Below are 18,898 nucleotides of genomic sequence, written 5' to 3' on the forward strand. Positions count from 1 at the left end.
TGAGAACCACTAGCAACATATGATGCTTAAAACTGTGATGGATGCGCAATAAAACCATGATGCTTTGCTCATTCCTTCATAATAAGTCAAGGAAATCAATTAGTCCTTTTCAAAATAACACACTGTATGAAAGTGTTTTTTTTACATGAGGGTCTGTTCTGCTGTCCAAACCCTGTTGCAGCACCCTGTTAAGTTTGTTCAACGCTGCCACCTGCCAGACAACACTGGTCATTACAAAAAATCCAAGCGTTCCTCTCCCTCCGTCCCTCCAATCTTGTCTTGTTATCTGGCGTTAATGTGCAGCCTGAAACCCTCAGGAGGCTCAAACCACAGCGTGAAGTTGCCCTTGAGCCTTGATGAAGGATCAGCTCAACACTTGATACTGGGGAAGAATATGAAAAGGGGATCCGTGACCTCTAAAGTGTCCTGAGTATTAACTAAAAGACATGATGGAACCAAAAGAAAATGATATAACCTGCATTAGTCTAATATAAAAAAAATTAAAAACGAGTTATAAATGTAATAAATTAAAAACAGTCACAGTATGTTTTAAAAGAAACTAAAATTAAACAGAAAACGGAATATAATATGCATAACTTTGTATTCATTGGTGTATAATTATCTAAAAATGTGCCTTTTATACCCACAGAGGCTGGGCGTCCTCTTCATATGCAGTATAAATATGGACTTTGTATTGGTGACGATAATTCTTGGGCACTTCAGGGCCACCGTACTACGGCAATAATCTCAAAATTGCAAAAACTGTAAACATGGGCTGATCTGAGGTGGGCTGAATAAAGTCTGGGTGTTTAAACAAGTCGCCTGTCAATCAAAGAGGCCATGCTGTTAATTATACATAACTTTAAGCTTTGATATAATTTGAACATATTAGTTAACACATTAGTTACCATAGTTTGTCATGAACAAGTAAATTAATAAGGTATAGAGATCAAAACTTTGTTTGTACCAGGCTGTAAACATGTTTATTTCTGCTGTGAAGTTGGACATTTTAACACGGGGGCTTATGGAGACTGAATTGTTCTGGAGCCAGCCTCAAGTGGCCATTTAAGGAACTGCAGGGTTGTTTTTTTCCCACTTACTTACCGGGAAGACATGAGCAGTTAACACCTTTTCCAAAGAGATATAGTGTAATCACTGAACTTTAGAGGTGCACGGAAAACTTAACTGTTGAGCATCTCATCTAACAACTAGCTAACCAGTTATTCTAATTGTCTGTGAGGAAGAAGCTGACTATTCATTTATCATTTGCCAATTTATTCCTAAGTATGGAAAGAAATGACTCTTAAGTACAAGTGCTCAGTGAAATGAGAAGATCAATTGAAATGTGAAGTATCCTATAGGTTCTCCTGCTCATTTTATACAGTAAGCTAAAATAGTAATAGTCATTTTAATATGCCCCATTGAAATATTGTTTTAAAACTGTAAACAAAGAACATTGTGTATGCTGAAAGCTGAACACAGTTATGGGTGCCAACCTCTTTGTTTTGCAGGTCTTCATTTTCTGGCACCACACTTGATTCTTGGATGTAGAAATAAATTTGTGGTTTGTCATCCGCTGAGATAATCCATTTCTAAATTGCTGAATTAAACCACAGTTGATAAATAAATGCGTTTTACATTACAGCTTGTGGCCTTTGCGTGTGAGCCAGTTCTCATTGTAAACACGAGATCCCTCTGAGTGTTTGCCCATCTATCTCTGGTCTCACCCCAGTCTGTGTGTGTGTGTGTGTGTGTGCGTGCGTGTGTGCGTGTGTGTGTGTGTGTGTGTCATCTGTTGATGACCGCACTTCTATGGGATTAGTGGCCACATGACAACACTGGGCTGGACGCCTAGTGAGCCTTTCATTTGGCTTCACTTTGCAGAGGCGGTCTGTGTGCTAGCCAACAGTTTACAGAGAGCTGGAGATTTCCAAACTTAATTTCTGTGGATCCTTAAATGAAGTCTAAACCGGACAGACTGGGAGCTCACTTGTGATGGCGCAGGACATTACCAGTTTAACTGGAGAGGACTATTTTGAGGGGAAATCATCCTGCTGTTCAGACACTGAAGCTTTGAGTCAAGGGGACAAAGAATATGATGACATTTTGGAGCTTAATCAGTTTGATGGACTGCCATATTCCTCCAGGTTTTACAAATTGCTGAGGGAAAGGAAAGAGCTGCCAGTGTGGAAAGCAAAGTGTGATTTCATGGACACTTTGGCCAAAGGACAGTTTGTCTATGTCAGTGGCTCTGCTAGAACTGGGAGGAGTTCTCAAGTGAGTATACTGCAGGGCATTTCACACTTTATATTGTACTGCTATAGCAAGTATTGCACATTTCGTTCACGCAACAGCAGATTCAACAGCAAGACAATCGAGTCCTCTTACTATCAGCCTATAGTGGGGAAGCATCTGTGATGTAAACAACTTATCTCGCTCTTGTTTCGATACAGATTCCCCAGTGGTGTGCCGAATTCTGTCTGTCGGTCCAGTTCCAGCATGGCATGGTGGTTTGTACCCAGATTCACACACAGCAGGCGGTAGATCTCGCCTTAAGAGTGGCTGACGAGATGGACGTCAACATTGGCCACGAAGTCGGGTACAGCATCCCTCTGGAAACATGTTGCACTAATGACACAGTCCTCCGGTATGTTACAACAATGCTGCAATCTACTTTTAAATGCAGATATATCCAATGTTTCTCTATCTGATTCTCTCTCTCCCCCTTGCCGGGTTATTTAAAGCATGGTCCTGACACACACAGCTAAATCACACAGCCTTTTCTTATTCTCAAGAGAAAAAGTGAACAAAAGGCTTGAGGGGCCTCTTTTCAGGGGCTCCTCCACAGCTGCCCGGCTCCCTGTCTGCCCATATGTCACACTCCCTCATGTGGGTCCCTTATAAGTCAGCTGGGGAACAAAGGAACTCAGCGTGTTGAGGGGAGGGAGATAAGATAAACAGGCAGGCAGCGAGTATGAAAGGATCCACTCCCTAGACTAATTATGAGAGTAAATTACACTAATAGGGGCAAAGCTGATGTGTAGACAAAGTGCTGTTCATTAAGATGCCATTCTGAGGTATGCTGAGTGGATTTCCTTGAATATACTGTTCCACTCGTTCAGCCTAGAGGCTTATAGAAAGAAATCTGAGGATTTATTTCAGGCTATTAGAATTTGAACACACTGTGCATCAAGGACCTCCTAATGTCAAGCATCGTTTTACCAAACACCGCAGGTACTGCACGGACGACATGCTCCTGAGAGAGATGATGTCAGACCCTTTGCTTGAGCGCTACGGCGTGGTAGTTGTGGACCAGGCCCACCAGAGGACCGTAGCCACTGACGTACTCCAGGGTCTGCTGAAGGACATCGCCCTGCAAAGGCCAGAGCTCCGTGTGGTCCTCCTTACAGCTGTTGAACCTGAACCCAAACAGCTGGCTCACTTTACAGGGTCAGCTGTGCCTCTGATTTGCCTGGAGAACCCGGGTGATGGGGAAGTGGTGTACAGCAGCACAGGTGACAGCTACTTCTGCTCTGCTCTCCGTCTGGCGCTGGAGATCCACCACTCTCAAGAGGAAGGGGATGTGGTTGTGTTTCTGGTCACGACACAGGTAGGAAAGCAGCAGCGCCTGGCTGATGGCCATCTGAAAATGTGTTTTTGTTTGACTTTCTTTCATTGTTTTACTCTCTACCAGGAGATAGATCTGGCTTATGACATCCTGTGTCACGAGGGGCACAGCTTACCTCCACATCTAGGTGACCTCCTGCCTGTTGCTGTGCACCCTGGTCAGCCAGGGAATCTACCAGGCCTGGGAGAGGAGGAGACAGGCCGGACCCGGAGAGTATTCCTCACATCCAGCCCAAACGAGGACTTCTTCTGGGCTGTTAGCTCTATAAGCTTTGTCATTGATGCTGGGCTTGAGAAAAGATATGTAAGTTAGTTTGTTTTAATTTAAATTAAAGTAAATAAGAGTTAAAGTAATTCAACTTTTGCACTCAACTTTCTGAAAATTGAATCATCATACATTCGAAACTGTATATAATCGATGTCAACACACTGTGATGCTATTACAGGTTTACAATCCCAGAATCAGAACAAACTCAGTCATCACACAGCCAATCAGCAAAGGTCAAGCCAAGAGCCGCAAACAACTGTCAGGTCCAACAGGTGAGGAGTTAAACTGGTTTGATGTAAATCTCTGGCTCTCCTGTTGCTGCTGTCATGTCTAAAAAAAAAGATTTTTCTCTTGTAGGCAAGTGTTTTTGTCTGTACCCAGAGGACAGGCAGCTTCCTGTTGAGAAACGCCCACATATCGTGGAGTCTGACATCACTTCCACAGTGCTCTTCCTAAAGAGGATGGAGATCGCTGGACTGCACCACTGCGACTTCATCGACAGGCCAGGTGAGCTTTACATGAAGTGACAGAACAAACACAGAGAATCCCTAAATTTCACATCCTCTGCGATAATTGGATGAATTTTGGGGTTCAGTCAGTCCGTTCCCTTTTGTTCCAACAGACGGGAACTTTTTTTCTTCTTTTTTTTTATTGGTGGGCAGTGAGCCGTGCCTCAGCCAAACTGACAGCTCCTGTTCTGTGAGCATCCTTTTAGAGCTGACCTGCTTCCACGTGCTTTTGTTCCCCTGGATTTATTCACCCCCGCTAACACACACACACACACACACACACACACACACTCAGCCTCACATTAGTTGATTAGAACACAAACATGTTGGTGTGTGGGAGTGTCAGTGCCTCTTTGTTTCACTGCGATGTTCACAGAAAAACATATTTGTTGCAAAAGCAGAGTAGAAAATCTCATTTGTACCATGAAATACTTTTTTTTTTTTAATTTTGCATAGTGATGTATGCCAGATGTTGCTAAGGATTATAAAATCCTAATCTTCTGATGGCTTTTTTACTCTGAGCCGCCCCACTAGGGTGCCAGCATACTGTAGGGGGGATTGTGTGAGTGGGTCACCACTTTGGATTACAATTTAGACAGCATGAGAACTGAAAAACAACCACTAACAGTTATTGTCGGTGTATTTGTATGTAACTAATAATCTCCTCCAGCTTTGATCTCCAAATATTTGTGAGATAAAAACATCTAAAAACCTTTCTGTCCCAGATCCTGGAAGCCTAATGCAGGCTTTGGAGGAGCTAGACTACCTGGCAGCTCTGGATAATGATGGAAACCTGTCTGAGATGGGTATCATCATGTCTGAGTTTCCCCTGGAGCCCCAAATGGCCAAGACTCTGCTCGCCTCCTGTGAGTTTGACTGTGTCAGCGAGATGGTCATCATTGCTGCCATGCTAACAGGTAACCTGTGCCGGCCTGGCATTTTAAACAAATATTTGTTAGTATAAATATAAATGCACAAAATCATGTTTTCTGTTATCTGTAAGTTGTAAGTGTTACATTGTTCTTGTGGATTTTTTTAGTACCAACTTGCTTTATGGCTCCCTCTGTGGACCTGAGGCCAGAGGCGACCCAGTGCCACATGAAGTTCCAGCATCCAGAGGGCGACCACTTCACTCTTATCAATATCTACAAGGCCTTTAAACAGTGCCAGCAGGATCCATGTGAGTCTAGAGAGCATCACGTACATAGAAACACACAAACATACACACACACGCTAGTTTATTGGCCTTGAATGTGATAAGGTGGCATATTTACCTGAAAAAACCCAACTAAATAACACTCTTTTTTTACACATTGAGTTACATTGATTGATTATTATCCCTATGTATTCATCACTTTATAAAACTATCTCTTTGGCTCTGTGCTCGTCCCTTGTTAGACTGTAATGTGGAGAAATGGTGTCAGGATTTCTACCTGAACCACGCTGCTCTGCTGATGGCTGACACTCTTCGTATCGAGCTCATTGACACTCTGAAGAGGATCGAGCTGCCCGTCTCAGTGCCCGCCTTCGGTTCCCGAAGCAACACCCTCAACATTAAGAGAGCCCTGCTGGCAGGTTTCTTCATGCAGGTAAACACACTCAACAATACACACAATAAAATGCTTCATCAACATCAACAGCATCCAGCATTGTCCTGAAGACTCTTAGAGGCCATTAAAGTCCTCTAAGTGGAACTAATGCAACAATGTGGAGTGTGTAATTATACTGTTGTTCTAGTTTCCACAACTAATCATCATAGAATATGAGTTCATTGATGATTGTGTAGCCTTCTGCCTTGTTGCACTGTTGTAATGCACTGAACAGTTCAAGTTTAATCAAGATCTGTGTGGCTCTATTGGCAACATAGGGCACAAATAGACTGTAAATAACTATTTTCATTAGTGTATAATCACATGAAAACGGGAATCGTGTTCTTGTTGCCTTGGAATGAGCCTTATATGGAATGAACCACCATGCTTATACGATAGCCCAGAAGCAACAAACTAAACAATGGCACACAATTTTCACACAATTCGAGGTCACACATAGTTTCTCCTTCATACTAAGACGGATATGGTGAAGTGAGGGGTTTTCAGTTGGATGCAGTCTACAACCTCAGGGTTAGATGTCACTAAATCCTACACACTGAACCTTTAAATTATAGTTCAGTTACTTTCAGATGTTCCACGTCAACCGGGTCCATCTTTTACTGCTCTGCTTTCAGTGGGTACACAACAACTAAAATTTCAACTGCTTTCATTTCTTTTCTACCTCCTTTCAATGATTACAATTCAACACTTTATATCTGTTCAGGTCTCAGACATTTCTCAAAACATTTCTTCTGCTTTTCAAATTCACAATTTCCTCCGACTTCTTTCCGCTCTGACACATCAAATGACATCTTCTTTCACTTTATACACTTGAACTATCACTATTTTCTTTGAGGATTTCTACTTCATCTGAAACATCCAGCTTGACTTCAGCTGATTCTTCACCTCCACTCAGCACTTTGATATCAAAAAACTACTTCAACTTCAATTAGTGCTTACACTTAAATAACACTTCAACTTCTATTTCAGCTTCCCTCAGCATTTGTATTTCCACTGCCACTTTAACTGTTTAGTATTTCCACTGTTTCAAGTGTTTTATTTGCAGCAGTAGTGAATTTTCTTGTTGTCTTTAATGTTTTGTGTATGTGTATGTTTATGTTCATTGTCAAGATACAGAGCCCTGGTGCAGCCATAGAGAGGAAAAATAATATACTGAGACCATATTTAACTACATCAAGCACTTGAAATGCTACTACATGCCCCTCGAGATGCAATTAATTTCCATGTTTTGATTAATTTGTGGCAATGAGATACATTTTGTATTTGGTTGCTCCTGTCTTGCTTATTTAAAAAAAAAGTACTCTTGGTAGTAGTGTCTGCAGTCTCTCTGTGGAAATCCATCTAACTGCACCCGGCTGTGATTTCCCTCAGGTGGCACGGGATGTGGATGGATCAGGAAACTACTTCATTCTGACCCACAAGCATGTGGCACAGATTCATCCGCTGTCTGGCTACGGAGCCAAGAGCCCCAAGCTGGGCCTGCCGGAGTGGGTGCTGTTCCACGAGCACTCCTTCTCTGAGGACAACTGCCTCCGCACAGTAACCCACATAACACCGGAGCAGTAAGTGTCAGCCTTGTTAACATTTTGCTCTTTGTATATTTTAATTTTGTCCAATTGTTTTTGCATTCACATAACCACATACAGTGTTGTTAGAAGCGCCAAATAGACCACCTTCATAGCTTCACGTTCGAAGAAGCTTAAAGTAATCAGACACATTCCCAGTCTCCTTTGGACCAGATGTAAAAACCCTCAGTTCAACAGAGACTAGTCGTGCTGCTTGTGAGGGGAGGTATCATAATCCTGTTCAGCTGGTTGAAGAGGGGATTATGAATTGCACAGATCTCTGTGAATGTGGAGCTGCAGCTTAATGAATAAAGAGAAAGCTCCGCTGCCTTTGTCGTGCTCTCTTAGGTGCCACTGAAATGTCTGGCTCAGTTTATTGCAGTTCAAATAATATGAGGAGCGGACACTGTAAGTATCTGTAGGCGCTGTACATCTTGTCGCTCAGGATCAAAACCCACGTTGAAAACAAGTTTGTAAATGGAAATTTCATCTGGACCGGTTATATTCAACACAAACGAGCTTGTTTCACTAAAACTGTTTGCAGAGTATGCTTTTCATTATTGTCCTCTCTGTTGCTAGGTTCATTCAGATGGCACCGCAGTATTTCTTCTACAATCTACCACCTAGTGAGAGCAAAGACATCCTGCAAAACATTTTGAACCACGGAGCTTCTCAGTACAAAGAGGAGAAACCTGCAACTTCCCAAGAGCCCCGGGAGGACCAGACTTATGACCGCTGTGTCATACAGTGACTGACTGCCCCACTGTTCCCATTAGTGCTGAGGAAATAACCAGTAGGACTCATTGCACTATACTGCACAGCGGCACATTGTCTGGATAGTTGTATAATTGATCATATAATTTAATTTGTCATCTCTTGTGTTTGTCACAATATCATGTCCTGTATTTATCGAACAGTACAAAGTTTATATGAAATAAAGACAATAATTGCTGTTTTTATGCTGGTTTGTGTCCAATTACTTACATTTGTATTTAAAAGTCTTGTTATTAAATCATTTTCTTGTACTTATTCTACTCCAGTGAGGTTAATAATTTAGTTTCTTACCCCCATACTGAAAATTTTAATGATTTTGTGGCTCCACATCCTTTTTCGCATCTTACCTTCAGTCACTGTCCAACAGTCAGTCACCCACAGCACCGAGGGTTCAGCCTGATTAATGAGGTGCAGGGACAGTTTGGGCCCGCCTGCAGCTCCATCTGGCGTGGTTACAGTTCAGTAACAGTGGGGTGACCCAGTTCACTGACAATGCACTGAAAACATCACGTCCCCTCTTCAGTGACCCGGGTTTGAATGGTACAGCAAAGACCAACGCCAGAACCCAAAGGGTACGATGCTGCCAAACCCACATCAAATCTTTTAGTCAAACCAGCTGCGCTCAATATTTTGAGATAAATTAGATTTTTAAATATCATATCCTAATTATTCAAATACCTCTACTCCAACTAAAAGTTAATTAAATGTGTCTATTAGCCCAAAACCACATCAGCATTTTGCGATGTTTTAGGAGAAACATACATCATGAGTGTGACACAGTGCATAAAATTTAAAAACCTTTTATTTTCATGTCACAGCAAACCATGCTGATATAAACCCACATGTACACATACAGCAATGTGGACAAACTAGCCTCTGAGTTTGCATTGAATGTTGCCAAACTATTGCACACTGTTTTTTTCTGAAAAGCAAATAACGCGTTAAAGCTGATTTCAACATCTCAAGCCATCACTTACGCTTCATTCTATTTTATTCACAGTATTATTGGTGTTATTGAATATCAAAAACACCAATTATATATTGAAATAAATCAGAATAGTTTCATTCCATGTACTGAATAACTTATCTAAGCTCCTATGCATAGAAGTTATATGTGATTACACCATCTTGTTTCTTATGCTGTATGCGTTTGTTTGTAGAAAAGGCAATCCGGGTGATGTTTGGTTAAGTCAACAATAAATCCTACACATAGGAGCTTTACATATGAGCCATAACTGCCTAAGCAATTAAAAAAAAATTAAATAATATCTTCTGAATTTACACAAAAATGTACAGTTTCAAACCTGTGATGCAAATGTTAGAAAAAGATGAATTTACTTTAAAAGGCGCAGGAGGTGAAATTAGCTTCAATACTGTAATTCAGGATAGGACTGTTGCCTGAGCATGTGCCTGTTAATAATGCGATCTATAAATCATTGTGTCATGTCACAGTATTTTTGAAAAGACGGGTCTGCAAGGTGCAGAAAGCAGAGTTAAAAAAATGTCTCGGTGTGTTCCTTACGATGGTTTATGTCATTATCACGAATGCGCACCGGCGTTGTCGCTTCCTGTTTGCGGAGTCAGTTGCTGCAGGAGCTCTATGTGGAGCTCGACGCGGCCGAGGAGAGGTGCGTTCTTCTCAGCTCGCAGCAGCTTGGAGTACACATTCTTATAGGTTTTCAACACCTCCTCGTCCTTATTGCTTTGATAAACACAAATACGTTGGTCAGTATTGAGCGTTGTCTAAGTTAAAAAGATGCTAATTACATACATACCACGAAGGTTTTACATTCTTGCTCACCTCGGTTTCCGTTTCATTGTCGTCATCAGTTTGATCAGCTGCAGCAGCAGAAAGGAGAAACTTGGCTCAAACACGCCAATTAACTTCATCACTTCCTGGAGGTTCAGTCCTGAGGTGGGGCCGCAGGCTACATCCGGAGACTCGGCTGATTCAGCAGGGCCCGGTTCAGTCATCTACAAGACGAGATGTGAAACGACAAGATGGTGTAGGTTACAGTGTGTGATCAAGAAAAGAGCAAACTGAGCAAAGCTTCGCGAAGATGAATCAGCATGAGAGCGCACTCCCATCTGCTGCTCTGAATCGTACCTCTATCTGCTCCTCCAGCAGCTCGTGATGAATCAGCTGGAAAGCATGGCGAGTTTCTGTCATGATCTCTATAGCTCCAGTCAGGCTCTTCAGCTTAGCCGCGCTGCTGCTCTGACCTGTGGAAACGCAATATGAAATATTACTGTGATGTTATTATCAGAAAGCTTCAATTAATAGCGCAGGCGTTTATTTTCTTCAATCACTGAACTCAACCATTTTTGGGACAGGCTTTTTTAATTTATCTTGCACAAAAAGATGGAGTTACACCAGTATGAATATTACCTGTATAAAAATAAATGTGATTAAATGACATATCAATTACGAATCATTTATTTGATCTAGCTCTCACAGAAAGCTCAAAGCCGAGCCCGTTTAACGAACAAAGTGAGCAGACAGCGAGCTAAAAGAAAAGAAATAATTGGAGAATGGTAAGCAGTCACCTCTTTTTTTCCTATTGTATATCCAGATGAATCATACTTTGGTGCCCATGGTTTTCGTAGAATTAACTGAATGATTAAATAAATGGAGAATCGAACCGATCAGACCATTTATATCTGTGTCTGATCTAAGCACCTTCAAACTAGCTCAAGCTGGAGACCCAGTGGGCTTTAAGAGCTTTTATGCATTCAAAGAACTTCTATAAAAACCAAGGCATCTAACTGAGACCTGCTTTATTTGTCACACTCCACGGGTGAAGGGTACTCTTCCTTTAATTGGCTGTCACAGAATGTTCGAGTCTTTTCTTAAGACAAAACCGAAACGTTGCTGATGACATCGCATCATTCGCCGTGATGAACAGCTACTCACCTGCCATAGTAAACTCAGCAAAGGCCACCCTCTCCAGAAGTGTGCGGAGCAGCTCACAGGGTGCATCTTTGAGGCTGAGGAACAAACAGACAGCCTTGCTGTAGTGCAGCTCTGCCAGGCTCCGATGCTGCTTCCTCAAGTGTTCATCCCCCACCTGTCACACAATTAGAGCCAGAAACGCAGACCTCCTTCAGTGTGTATTATACCGCTACAAAAGACAGACATACCATCACCAGAGCTTCTATTCTAGTCTGTGTTGTTCCTTTCCTTTCCTTACAGAAAATAATACATTTATCTTTTGGCATTTACAAAAAAAAACAAAACAGGGCGGGCTAAGACACATCGAACAAACATATTTATGGATTATTATGTATGATTGTGAATGGTATTCCACCTGGTTACGGAAGCAGCTGTGGTACATAGAGGCCAGGCGGTGGTGGATGGTGGCAGCTCTGTACTGGTAGAGTGGCTGACGAGCCGACTCAGTCTGCAGGTCACAGTACTTCAGGGACTTCATCATCGCCTCAGTAACCTCCCGCTCGATCTGGGACAAACACACACAGGGATGATGATTTAAAGTTTGATCATGTGTCTAGTTGTTACTGATGATAATGCAGCCATATAGAGTTACCATGACTCGTCCTAATTTTTGAGGATATAAAAGTCGGAACAACACGTAGAAAACTCACCTGCTCTTGGGCCTTTCTGGACAGCGGGGCGTAGTCCTGCAGAAGTGTGGCCAGTGTGAAATAGGTAGTAGACAGCTCCCAATTCACACTGTCCCAAACCGCTGGGTGGCTCTCTCGGCATGCCAGCGACTTCATAGCCCGCAAGTAGTAATCTATGGCCTGGGGTAAAAACCAAACAGTAAATTTGATTTGATTTGATTTAAACAACTGAAGACATAAAGGGTTTGTCATGGCACCTTGTTGTAGTAGAGGGCCTCTTCAGGTGAGAACTCCCCTCTGCTCTGGTCGGCAGACATGGCACAGTGGGCCTGAGCACAGATTCTCATTAGCCTGCCGGTATTACACAGCAGCAAGGATGTGTTGGTACTGTCTCCGATGGCTTCGAAGTCCGTCATGCCTTTCTCGAAGAAGGCAAAACTCTTTTTCCACATCTCCTGCTCTGCCACGGACACGGATTTCTTCGCTAGAGGGCGAGGCGCAGGGGAGTTAGATACAGCAACATGGACAAAAAGGCAGGTCTAAAAGCTTTTACAAGCACAATGGAGCAATACATTTTTATTACACCTTTCTTGTTATTATCCTTCCAGTGCAGAGCACTCGAGTCTCGAGTTCAACATTATTCACGCACGTTGCAGAAATTCTGCTAATGCTGAGCTATTCACTGTAGCTGTATCTCTAAATTCAAAAGGGAATAACTCATTCGGTACACTGATATGAGCAGCTATACGTCTAAAAGGTTGCAGCTGTTGTCTATTAAATCGCCATACCTTCTTTCTCAGTCTGCATGGCGGCGGCCTGGTTCATGTAGTAGACTCCCATTTCGTTGCGGATGTTTCCCAGCCTTTTCAGCACCTGAGCCAGCTGATCCGAGGCATGATCTTTCAATGCCTCAGAGACGAGCAGTTCATACGCCGCCTCGTAGCACTTACTGCTAACAAACAGCTGGTACTCTGGGTCCGTGGCCAGGTCCGTTGCCATGTTGAAGGCTTTGTGGGTAGAGAGTAAAAGCATTGACGAATGGAATGATCAGTAATTGAGCGGTAACAACTTGAAAAAGTCATTAAAGGACATTTTTGGGTAAAGAAAGTACTGAGGTTTTATTGTGAACTAAAATGGATAAGAAGAAACAGTGCACCAGTTATGGATCAGGCCTGGAAGTGTTTGCTGACACCCTGAATTTTCAATACATAAAACAAGAAAGCCAGCCATTGTGTGCTTTACGATTCGTCGGATTGTCTCCCTTCAGTGACTCACCCTGGCAGCTGCTCTCTCTGTGCAGGCTGTGCAGGATCTCCTGGTCCTCTTTGGTCTGGTAGCTGTATTCCTCCAGGTAAGCTGCTCTGTTGTTGGCATTCTGGGCCAACATCAACTGGATGTCCCCACACAGAGACAGGCACTGGCTGTGAAACTGCAGCACCTGCGGGTGCAGTGTACCGCTCACTGAACAATAAGCATCTGGAAGAAACAAGACAGGGAAGCAGGGAAGGAGAGAAACGAATGTTGAGTTGATATGTTGCTTCATAACAATGCTCCCTTTTGATATATTGGATGAATATTTAAGGTAAAACGGATTCAAATCAGATGCTGAAATAAAGTTAAGTGTCAGCAACAGTCCTGTAAACATTTCCCGGTGTTTCTGGTGAATTATGGACTTAATCTTACCATAACACTGCAGAGATAGCTTGATGTAACGCAAAGCTCGCCCGTACTTCAGCAAGTTGGTGGCTGCGTCGGATAGGACGTAGTAGGCCTTGGAGGCTTTGAGGAAGAGCTGCAGCTTCATACGGTGCTGCCATGAGCCGGGGATCATCCCTGAGCGTGTTGGATGCTTCTGGTCCCCCTGCAACGGCCCCACTGGTAACACACACACACAACACACATGTTGGAAGATCAAGAGAGAGATACATGCAGGGTTGAGCGATAAAGAATATTTTGTGAACAGTGTATGCCATAATGCTTTCCTATGTCCTGTTTATTATGTTGCATTGTATGGATTATCCCTTGTAGACTGACCTCTTTCAAGAAGAAGAGAGATGCCCGTCTCAGCAGCGCAGGCTCCGATCGCACTTCTGTCCTCGTATTTGAGAGGAATGGGTGTGTTAGGGTCTGCAGCTGGGAGATCACTCTCCTTCTTGATGGTGCCGTCCACTGCCTTCAGCCCCTGTGTAATGTGTGTTATAGCGATTATTATAGCAGAAGAGGACATGTTAACATAATAAGAATGTGTGTACACGAAACATAAATATTAGGCAGACTGGCCTTTAGTACGCAGCTCAGGACATGTCTGCATTTCTCCTCCTTGTCTTGAGAAACAGGGAAAGCACAACTCGGCTGCAGAGATCAGAAAAGTGAAGATTATCCTTTCTTGTTTACATGCAACACGTTTATCTTTATATTCCACACTATCCGCTGTGTAGAGGAAAAACATGTGGAGAGGCGCTCACTCTGATCTGGTGAGTGGATTTGTATTTCTCCGGCACCGAAAGTTCCCCTACAGAGCGGATCACAGCTACAGCTTTACTATCATCCTGTGAGCTGTAGGAGCCGTTGTCATCACTGTCCTCCGTCAGCTCTTCCTCCTCCTCCTCTTCTTCCTCTCGATCTTCGTCACTGTAGCTGTCCTCTGAGCCTCCGGCCCGGAGCGACTCCCCTACATCTTCTTGGGGAGGCTCATCGAGCTGGAAGAGCTCTGACAGCATGTAGTGGGCTGAGGCGATGATCTGAACAAACGGGAGATGGAGCAAGTCACGTTCACTCAAATACGAAACTAATGGCTTTCAATGGATACACGTTTTACTTCCCTGCTGTCTAAATATAGACCAAGAACACAACTGTGGAACTTCTTTTTTAAATCCATGCTTACCTGGGGATGCCTCTCCTGATCCAGAAGTTTGACACAGTTTAAAAGCAGAGTTCGGATCGTGCCATACTGCTTTCTGTTTCTCGCCTTCAGCATTAAGTTGCTGGCAACTCTGCACCACAAGAAAGAAAATACACAAGATTTTTTTTTTTACAACACTGAGTTGAAAATGGGCATTTTAAATGCCACACTTCTGTTTACATGAATTATTTGGCTCTTTAAGCCTTCTTAAACTTCAACTGACTCCAATTTTGACTGAATATAAAGTCCAAGAATAAAACTAGATAAATAAACACTAGATTTGGCCAGCTGAACTGAAAAGGTAAAATAATAATCTTTAGATGACAAAAACTGTTTTAGACTGTAGTTAGACTGTACTAACTTTCCCAGTTTTCACAACTGCAGCTCATGTCCTGAGTGTTTCCCAGATACTCACCTGTATAGTAACACAGCCACGGGAAGAGTGAAGGGATTCTGGCACTTCTCCTCTTCAGCCTCCTCACACAGAGTGGTAAGATCATAAAGCTTCACAATGTCACTCCCACTAGCTGCAGATTCAGGACGCAACATCAGAAAATGTGAAGTTAGAAAAGCACACAGCACAGCACAAGTATAAACTTAATCCCTGTTCACTTATCTCCTACCTTTGAAAAGCCAGTAGGTGTGACCCTCTTTGGTGCAGTTGGACTTGAGGAAGGAGAGGATGTTTTGGGCGATGTCTTTCACCACCCTCGTGGAGAAAGTCGAGTTCTCTAGATGAGGGATGTCCTCCGTTTTTATCATCTCGTATTTCTGCAGGTAAAAAGCAGAAAGAAATTAATTTTCACAAAACAAGAACATCTAGCTTATGCTCTACTGTGAAAATGAACTGTGGCTTTCATCAACCAGATAATAATTATTTATTTATTGCTGAACTGCAGCCAACACTGATTTACCTGAACAATGCCATTGACGTGAAAGCACATGACGAGCTCGGGGACATTACACATCAGATTGTCGAGCCAGTAGTCGATACCCGTCAGAATGTTGATTGGTTTGTTGTTGTCCCTGAAAAACACAGTAATAAAGTTAGAGGTTAGATTAGGTTTAATTCTGTGGCTGAAGTATCCAAAATTAAATTCATGGTTCACCTCCCGAGCACTGATAAACTAAATTAAAAACGGGCGTGCCAAGAACAATTTTTTAACCATCTATAATGACTGTGCATGGAAATGCTGCATGTCACCTTTTTATCCTCTCTACTATCATATGTATATATTTGTATAATCTTGCAAGCAAATACATCTAATAAAAAGTGCAAAACTACATGATTACATTATCATTTTCCCTCTAAAAAAGCATTAATGTCAGATTCTGGATGGAATCCAGTGGATTAAAATTCCAACCTGAGTCTCAGACTGACGGCAGGATAACGGCCACCTCCAAAAATAGGCATGTTGGACCCAACCAACATGTGAATATCCTCAAACGTCCACATGATGTTTCGTACAAAGTCGTTTCTTAAACCCTGTCAAACAAATCACATTGAAGTGTATAGAACAGCTTATACAAGTGGAAACATAAGCCACTGTAATGGTATACCATTCAGGAAAGGTGTGTTACCTGACTGTCCTCCCCTTCGTTGAAGAGCATAGGGAGGTTTTGTTCTTTGGGTACAGACGTCACCTGGCCCAAAGCAAACGTGCTGTCCACAGAGACACTTTCCTGCACAGTTAATAATAGCATTAATGTCAGTGCAAGCATTGCAAACAAGAACCCTCACAAGAACGCAAGCTTAGCAACACCCAAGAGCCAAACTGCACTCATATCTCATCATCAGGTCTGCCTACTAAATACCAGTCCAGAGATGATGTACCTCCTTGGGAGCATCTGATTCTTCTGCATCAGACGATGTGCTGGTGAAGGTGGTGGGCCATGAAGAGCAGAACTCTTCTGCCCTGCTCTCCTCCTCCCCTTCATCCAGGTTGTCTGGTACAGGCTCTGCAGCACCGTCACCGTTTATACTGGAGGAAACACAGAAATTATTATGTGATAAGACCGGAAGAGATGAACTTTAAAATGAAATGCAACGTCAAGTACTCACCTGTAGTAGAGGAACTTTGATAGGATTGCTTTCTGATACCAGTGCTCCTTACTCTTCTTTTTCCTCTGCCACTTCTGATCTATTAACCGTTGGTAAAATTCTTTTAGCCATGTCCAATCTCCAGTCTACAACACACACACACATAGCAGGGAGAATACATTCACTTAACGGCACACATATCTAATAAAAGTCTGGAGTAAACTGTGCCGTACCTGAGAGGATCTCATGAAGAGCTCTTGAATATCCAGCTCATCCAAAAGCAACGTCCTCCCCACGCGGTGAACAGCCATACTGACGTGAGACTTGCTGTAGGGAATTTTTAAAAGCTTCTTGATGTTCTGTACGTGATGGGAAAATAATGTTAACATCAGGTGTGTGTGTGCAAGTTTCTGAGCCAAAGAAAGAAATGTTAGATTTGTTCGATTTTTTTGCAACAGCTCCACAAACCTCTGAGTCCGATACCACGTCAACATCATCCCCGATGCAATCAATGAAGTCATACGCCATCCCAAAACTACAAAAGGAGAAAAGGGAACTTAATTACGACGGTTATTGCAAATGGCAACGTCATTAACCCGTCAATAACCCCAATATAAATGCAGCCGATTGAGGATTATTAGCACCTTCAGTGAGAAGTCATCCAGTGCTTCTTGTTAATGCTGTGTTATATATAGCTCTGTTTCAGTTTTGTAACATCATTAAAACATTTTGAAAGACTAGTGAACAATGCACACACACTTTCCTGCCAAACTAAAACAGATAAGTGCGTTTCAAATCACTTCCAACAGTCCTCAAGCAGTGATCATCTGCAATAAACCTTAAAATACCAACATAACAAGAGACGTTTATAATATTTAGTCATGCAATTCAGTTCAACAGCACTATGAACTGCAGACTGCAACTTTCCCATGAAGTCATACCTGGAAAAAGGTTTGCCCTTGCTGCTGGACCCTAATATCGTGGTGCCGGCGGAGCCCAGTTGGGGGTTTTCTCTCAGCCAGTTGGCAGGAGGCAACTTCAGGTCTGTCTTCTCCTGCAGCAGGGCATAGCTGGTAGGAGGTGGAGCGGCGGAGTACTTGACCACAGCGCGGCTCTTTATTTCACTGGTGCCCGCGCTGCATACTGCAGAGTCCTTAAAGAGAAACAGAGTTACAGTGAGTCACAATGAGCAGGGATCATGAACCTCTAACAAAATCAGTCAACCATTGCAACTAGAGGACATGAAGACACACGTGTCATGACTTCACACTGTAAACAACAGTGTGACAGTGTCCCCCTGCTCTCTGTCTCTGTTACTCACATGTTTGCTGCTCTCTGTCTCTGTCACTCACATGTTTGCTGCTGTCTCCCGTGCAGCTTATGTCCTCCTTTGCAGTATCCAGGGGGAACCCAGGCTCTCTGTCCCCAGCCGAGGCGCTCATGCCGGACACACCACCGATCAAACCAGCAAACATTGGCGACGTCTTAACAGCTTGACAACCTACCCATGTCGTGGCTAACCCGTGGACAGTCTACACACACAGCTGGATAACAAACCGAGTCAATAAACTTATAGTGATGTCTCTGAGTTTGTTAGCTCGGCAGGCTAGCTCCTAGAAAAAGAGCAACGCTGACTCATAAAGCTGCACAAAAACAAAACAGCGTTGTTATATTAAAGCTGAACGACACTCACATGACAGGCTGTTGTTGCTTTGTAATGTTTAGCCCTTACTTAACTAGTTAAATAAGCCTGTAGATGCATTTCTCTCTTTCTCTCTCCATCACCTGTCTGTTGTTGTCAGAGCACACGTACGAGCGGAGAACAACTTCCGGTTTCAACCGTAAGACGAACTCCAAAACTTCATATTTTTTCTTATTTCAGTACAGAAAGTAAACAAAAAACACAAGCGATGGCTTTAAGCTGTTTGTAACTTTAGATATTAGATCGTGTTAGGAAAGTTATTTCACGTATTGCGACTTAATTAAGAAAAAAAATGTATGAACCGGAAGTACTTCTTTG

At 42.8% G+C, this 18,898-nt stretch overlaps 2 protein-coding genes across 2 annotated transcripts; one reads left to right on the top strand and one right to left on the bottom strand.

Moving 5' to 3' along the window:
• The first annotated feature begins 1,353 nt into the window (after positions 1-1,353).
• dhx32b (DEAH (Asp-Glu-Ala-His) box polypeptide 32b) lies at positions 1,354-8,475 on the top strand. Its single transcript, XM_010744301.3, has 11 exons — positions 1,354-2,277; positions 2,454-2,647; positions 3,235-3,610; positions 3,695-3,931; positions 4,074-4,167; positions 4,253-4,402; positions 5,130-5,321; positions 5,444-5,584; positions 5,803-5,993; positions 7,386-7,576; positions 8,159-8,475. Exons 1-11 carry the CDS (start codon positions 1,996-1,998, stop codon positions 8,328-8,330), a joined length of 2,220 nt encoding a protein of 739 aa, XP_010742603.3. The 5' UTR covers positions 1,354-1,995; the 3' UTR covers positions 8,331-8,475.
• Positions 8,476-9,137: 662 nt separating this feature from the next.
• Positions 9,138-18,729, bottom strand: edrf1 (erythroid differentiation regulatory factor 1). The gene is made up of 25 exons (XM_019269271.2): positions 18,231-18,729; positions 17,820-18,031; positions 17,347-17,413; positions 17,112-17,237; positions 16,900-17,024; positions 16,672-16,819; positions 16,419-16,520; positions 16,202-16,323; positions 15,752-15,863; positions 15,461-15,608; positions 15,253-15,364; positions 14,820-14,928; positions 14,401-14,676; positions 14,216-14,287; positions 13,970-14,117; positions 13,619-13,810; positions 13,211-13,411; positions 12,724-12,942; positions 12,193-12,419; positions 11,957-12,115; positions 11,662-11,811; positions 11,268-11,421; positions 10,461-10,576; positions 10,155-10,327; positions 9,138-10,055 (listed from the first exon to the last, which is right to left on the bottom strand). Exons 1-25 carry the CDS (start codon positions 18,351-18,353, stop codon positions 9,893-9,895), a joined length of 3,756 nt encoding a protein of 1,251 aa, XP_019124816.2. The 5' UTR covers positions 18,354-18,729; the 3' UTR covers positions 9,138-9,892.
• Between the last annotated feature and the right edge of the window lie 169 nt (positions 18,730-18,898).

This window comes from Larimichthys crocea, chromosome III (assembly GCF_000972845.2).
Source record: "Larimichthys crocea isolate SSNF chromosome III, L_crocea_2.0, whole genome shotgun sequence".
In the NCBI taxonomy this organism is placed as follows: Eukaryota; Metazoa; Chordata; class Actinopteri; family Sciaenidae; genus Larimichthys; species Larimichthys crocea.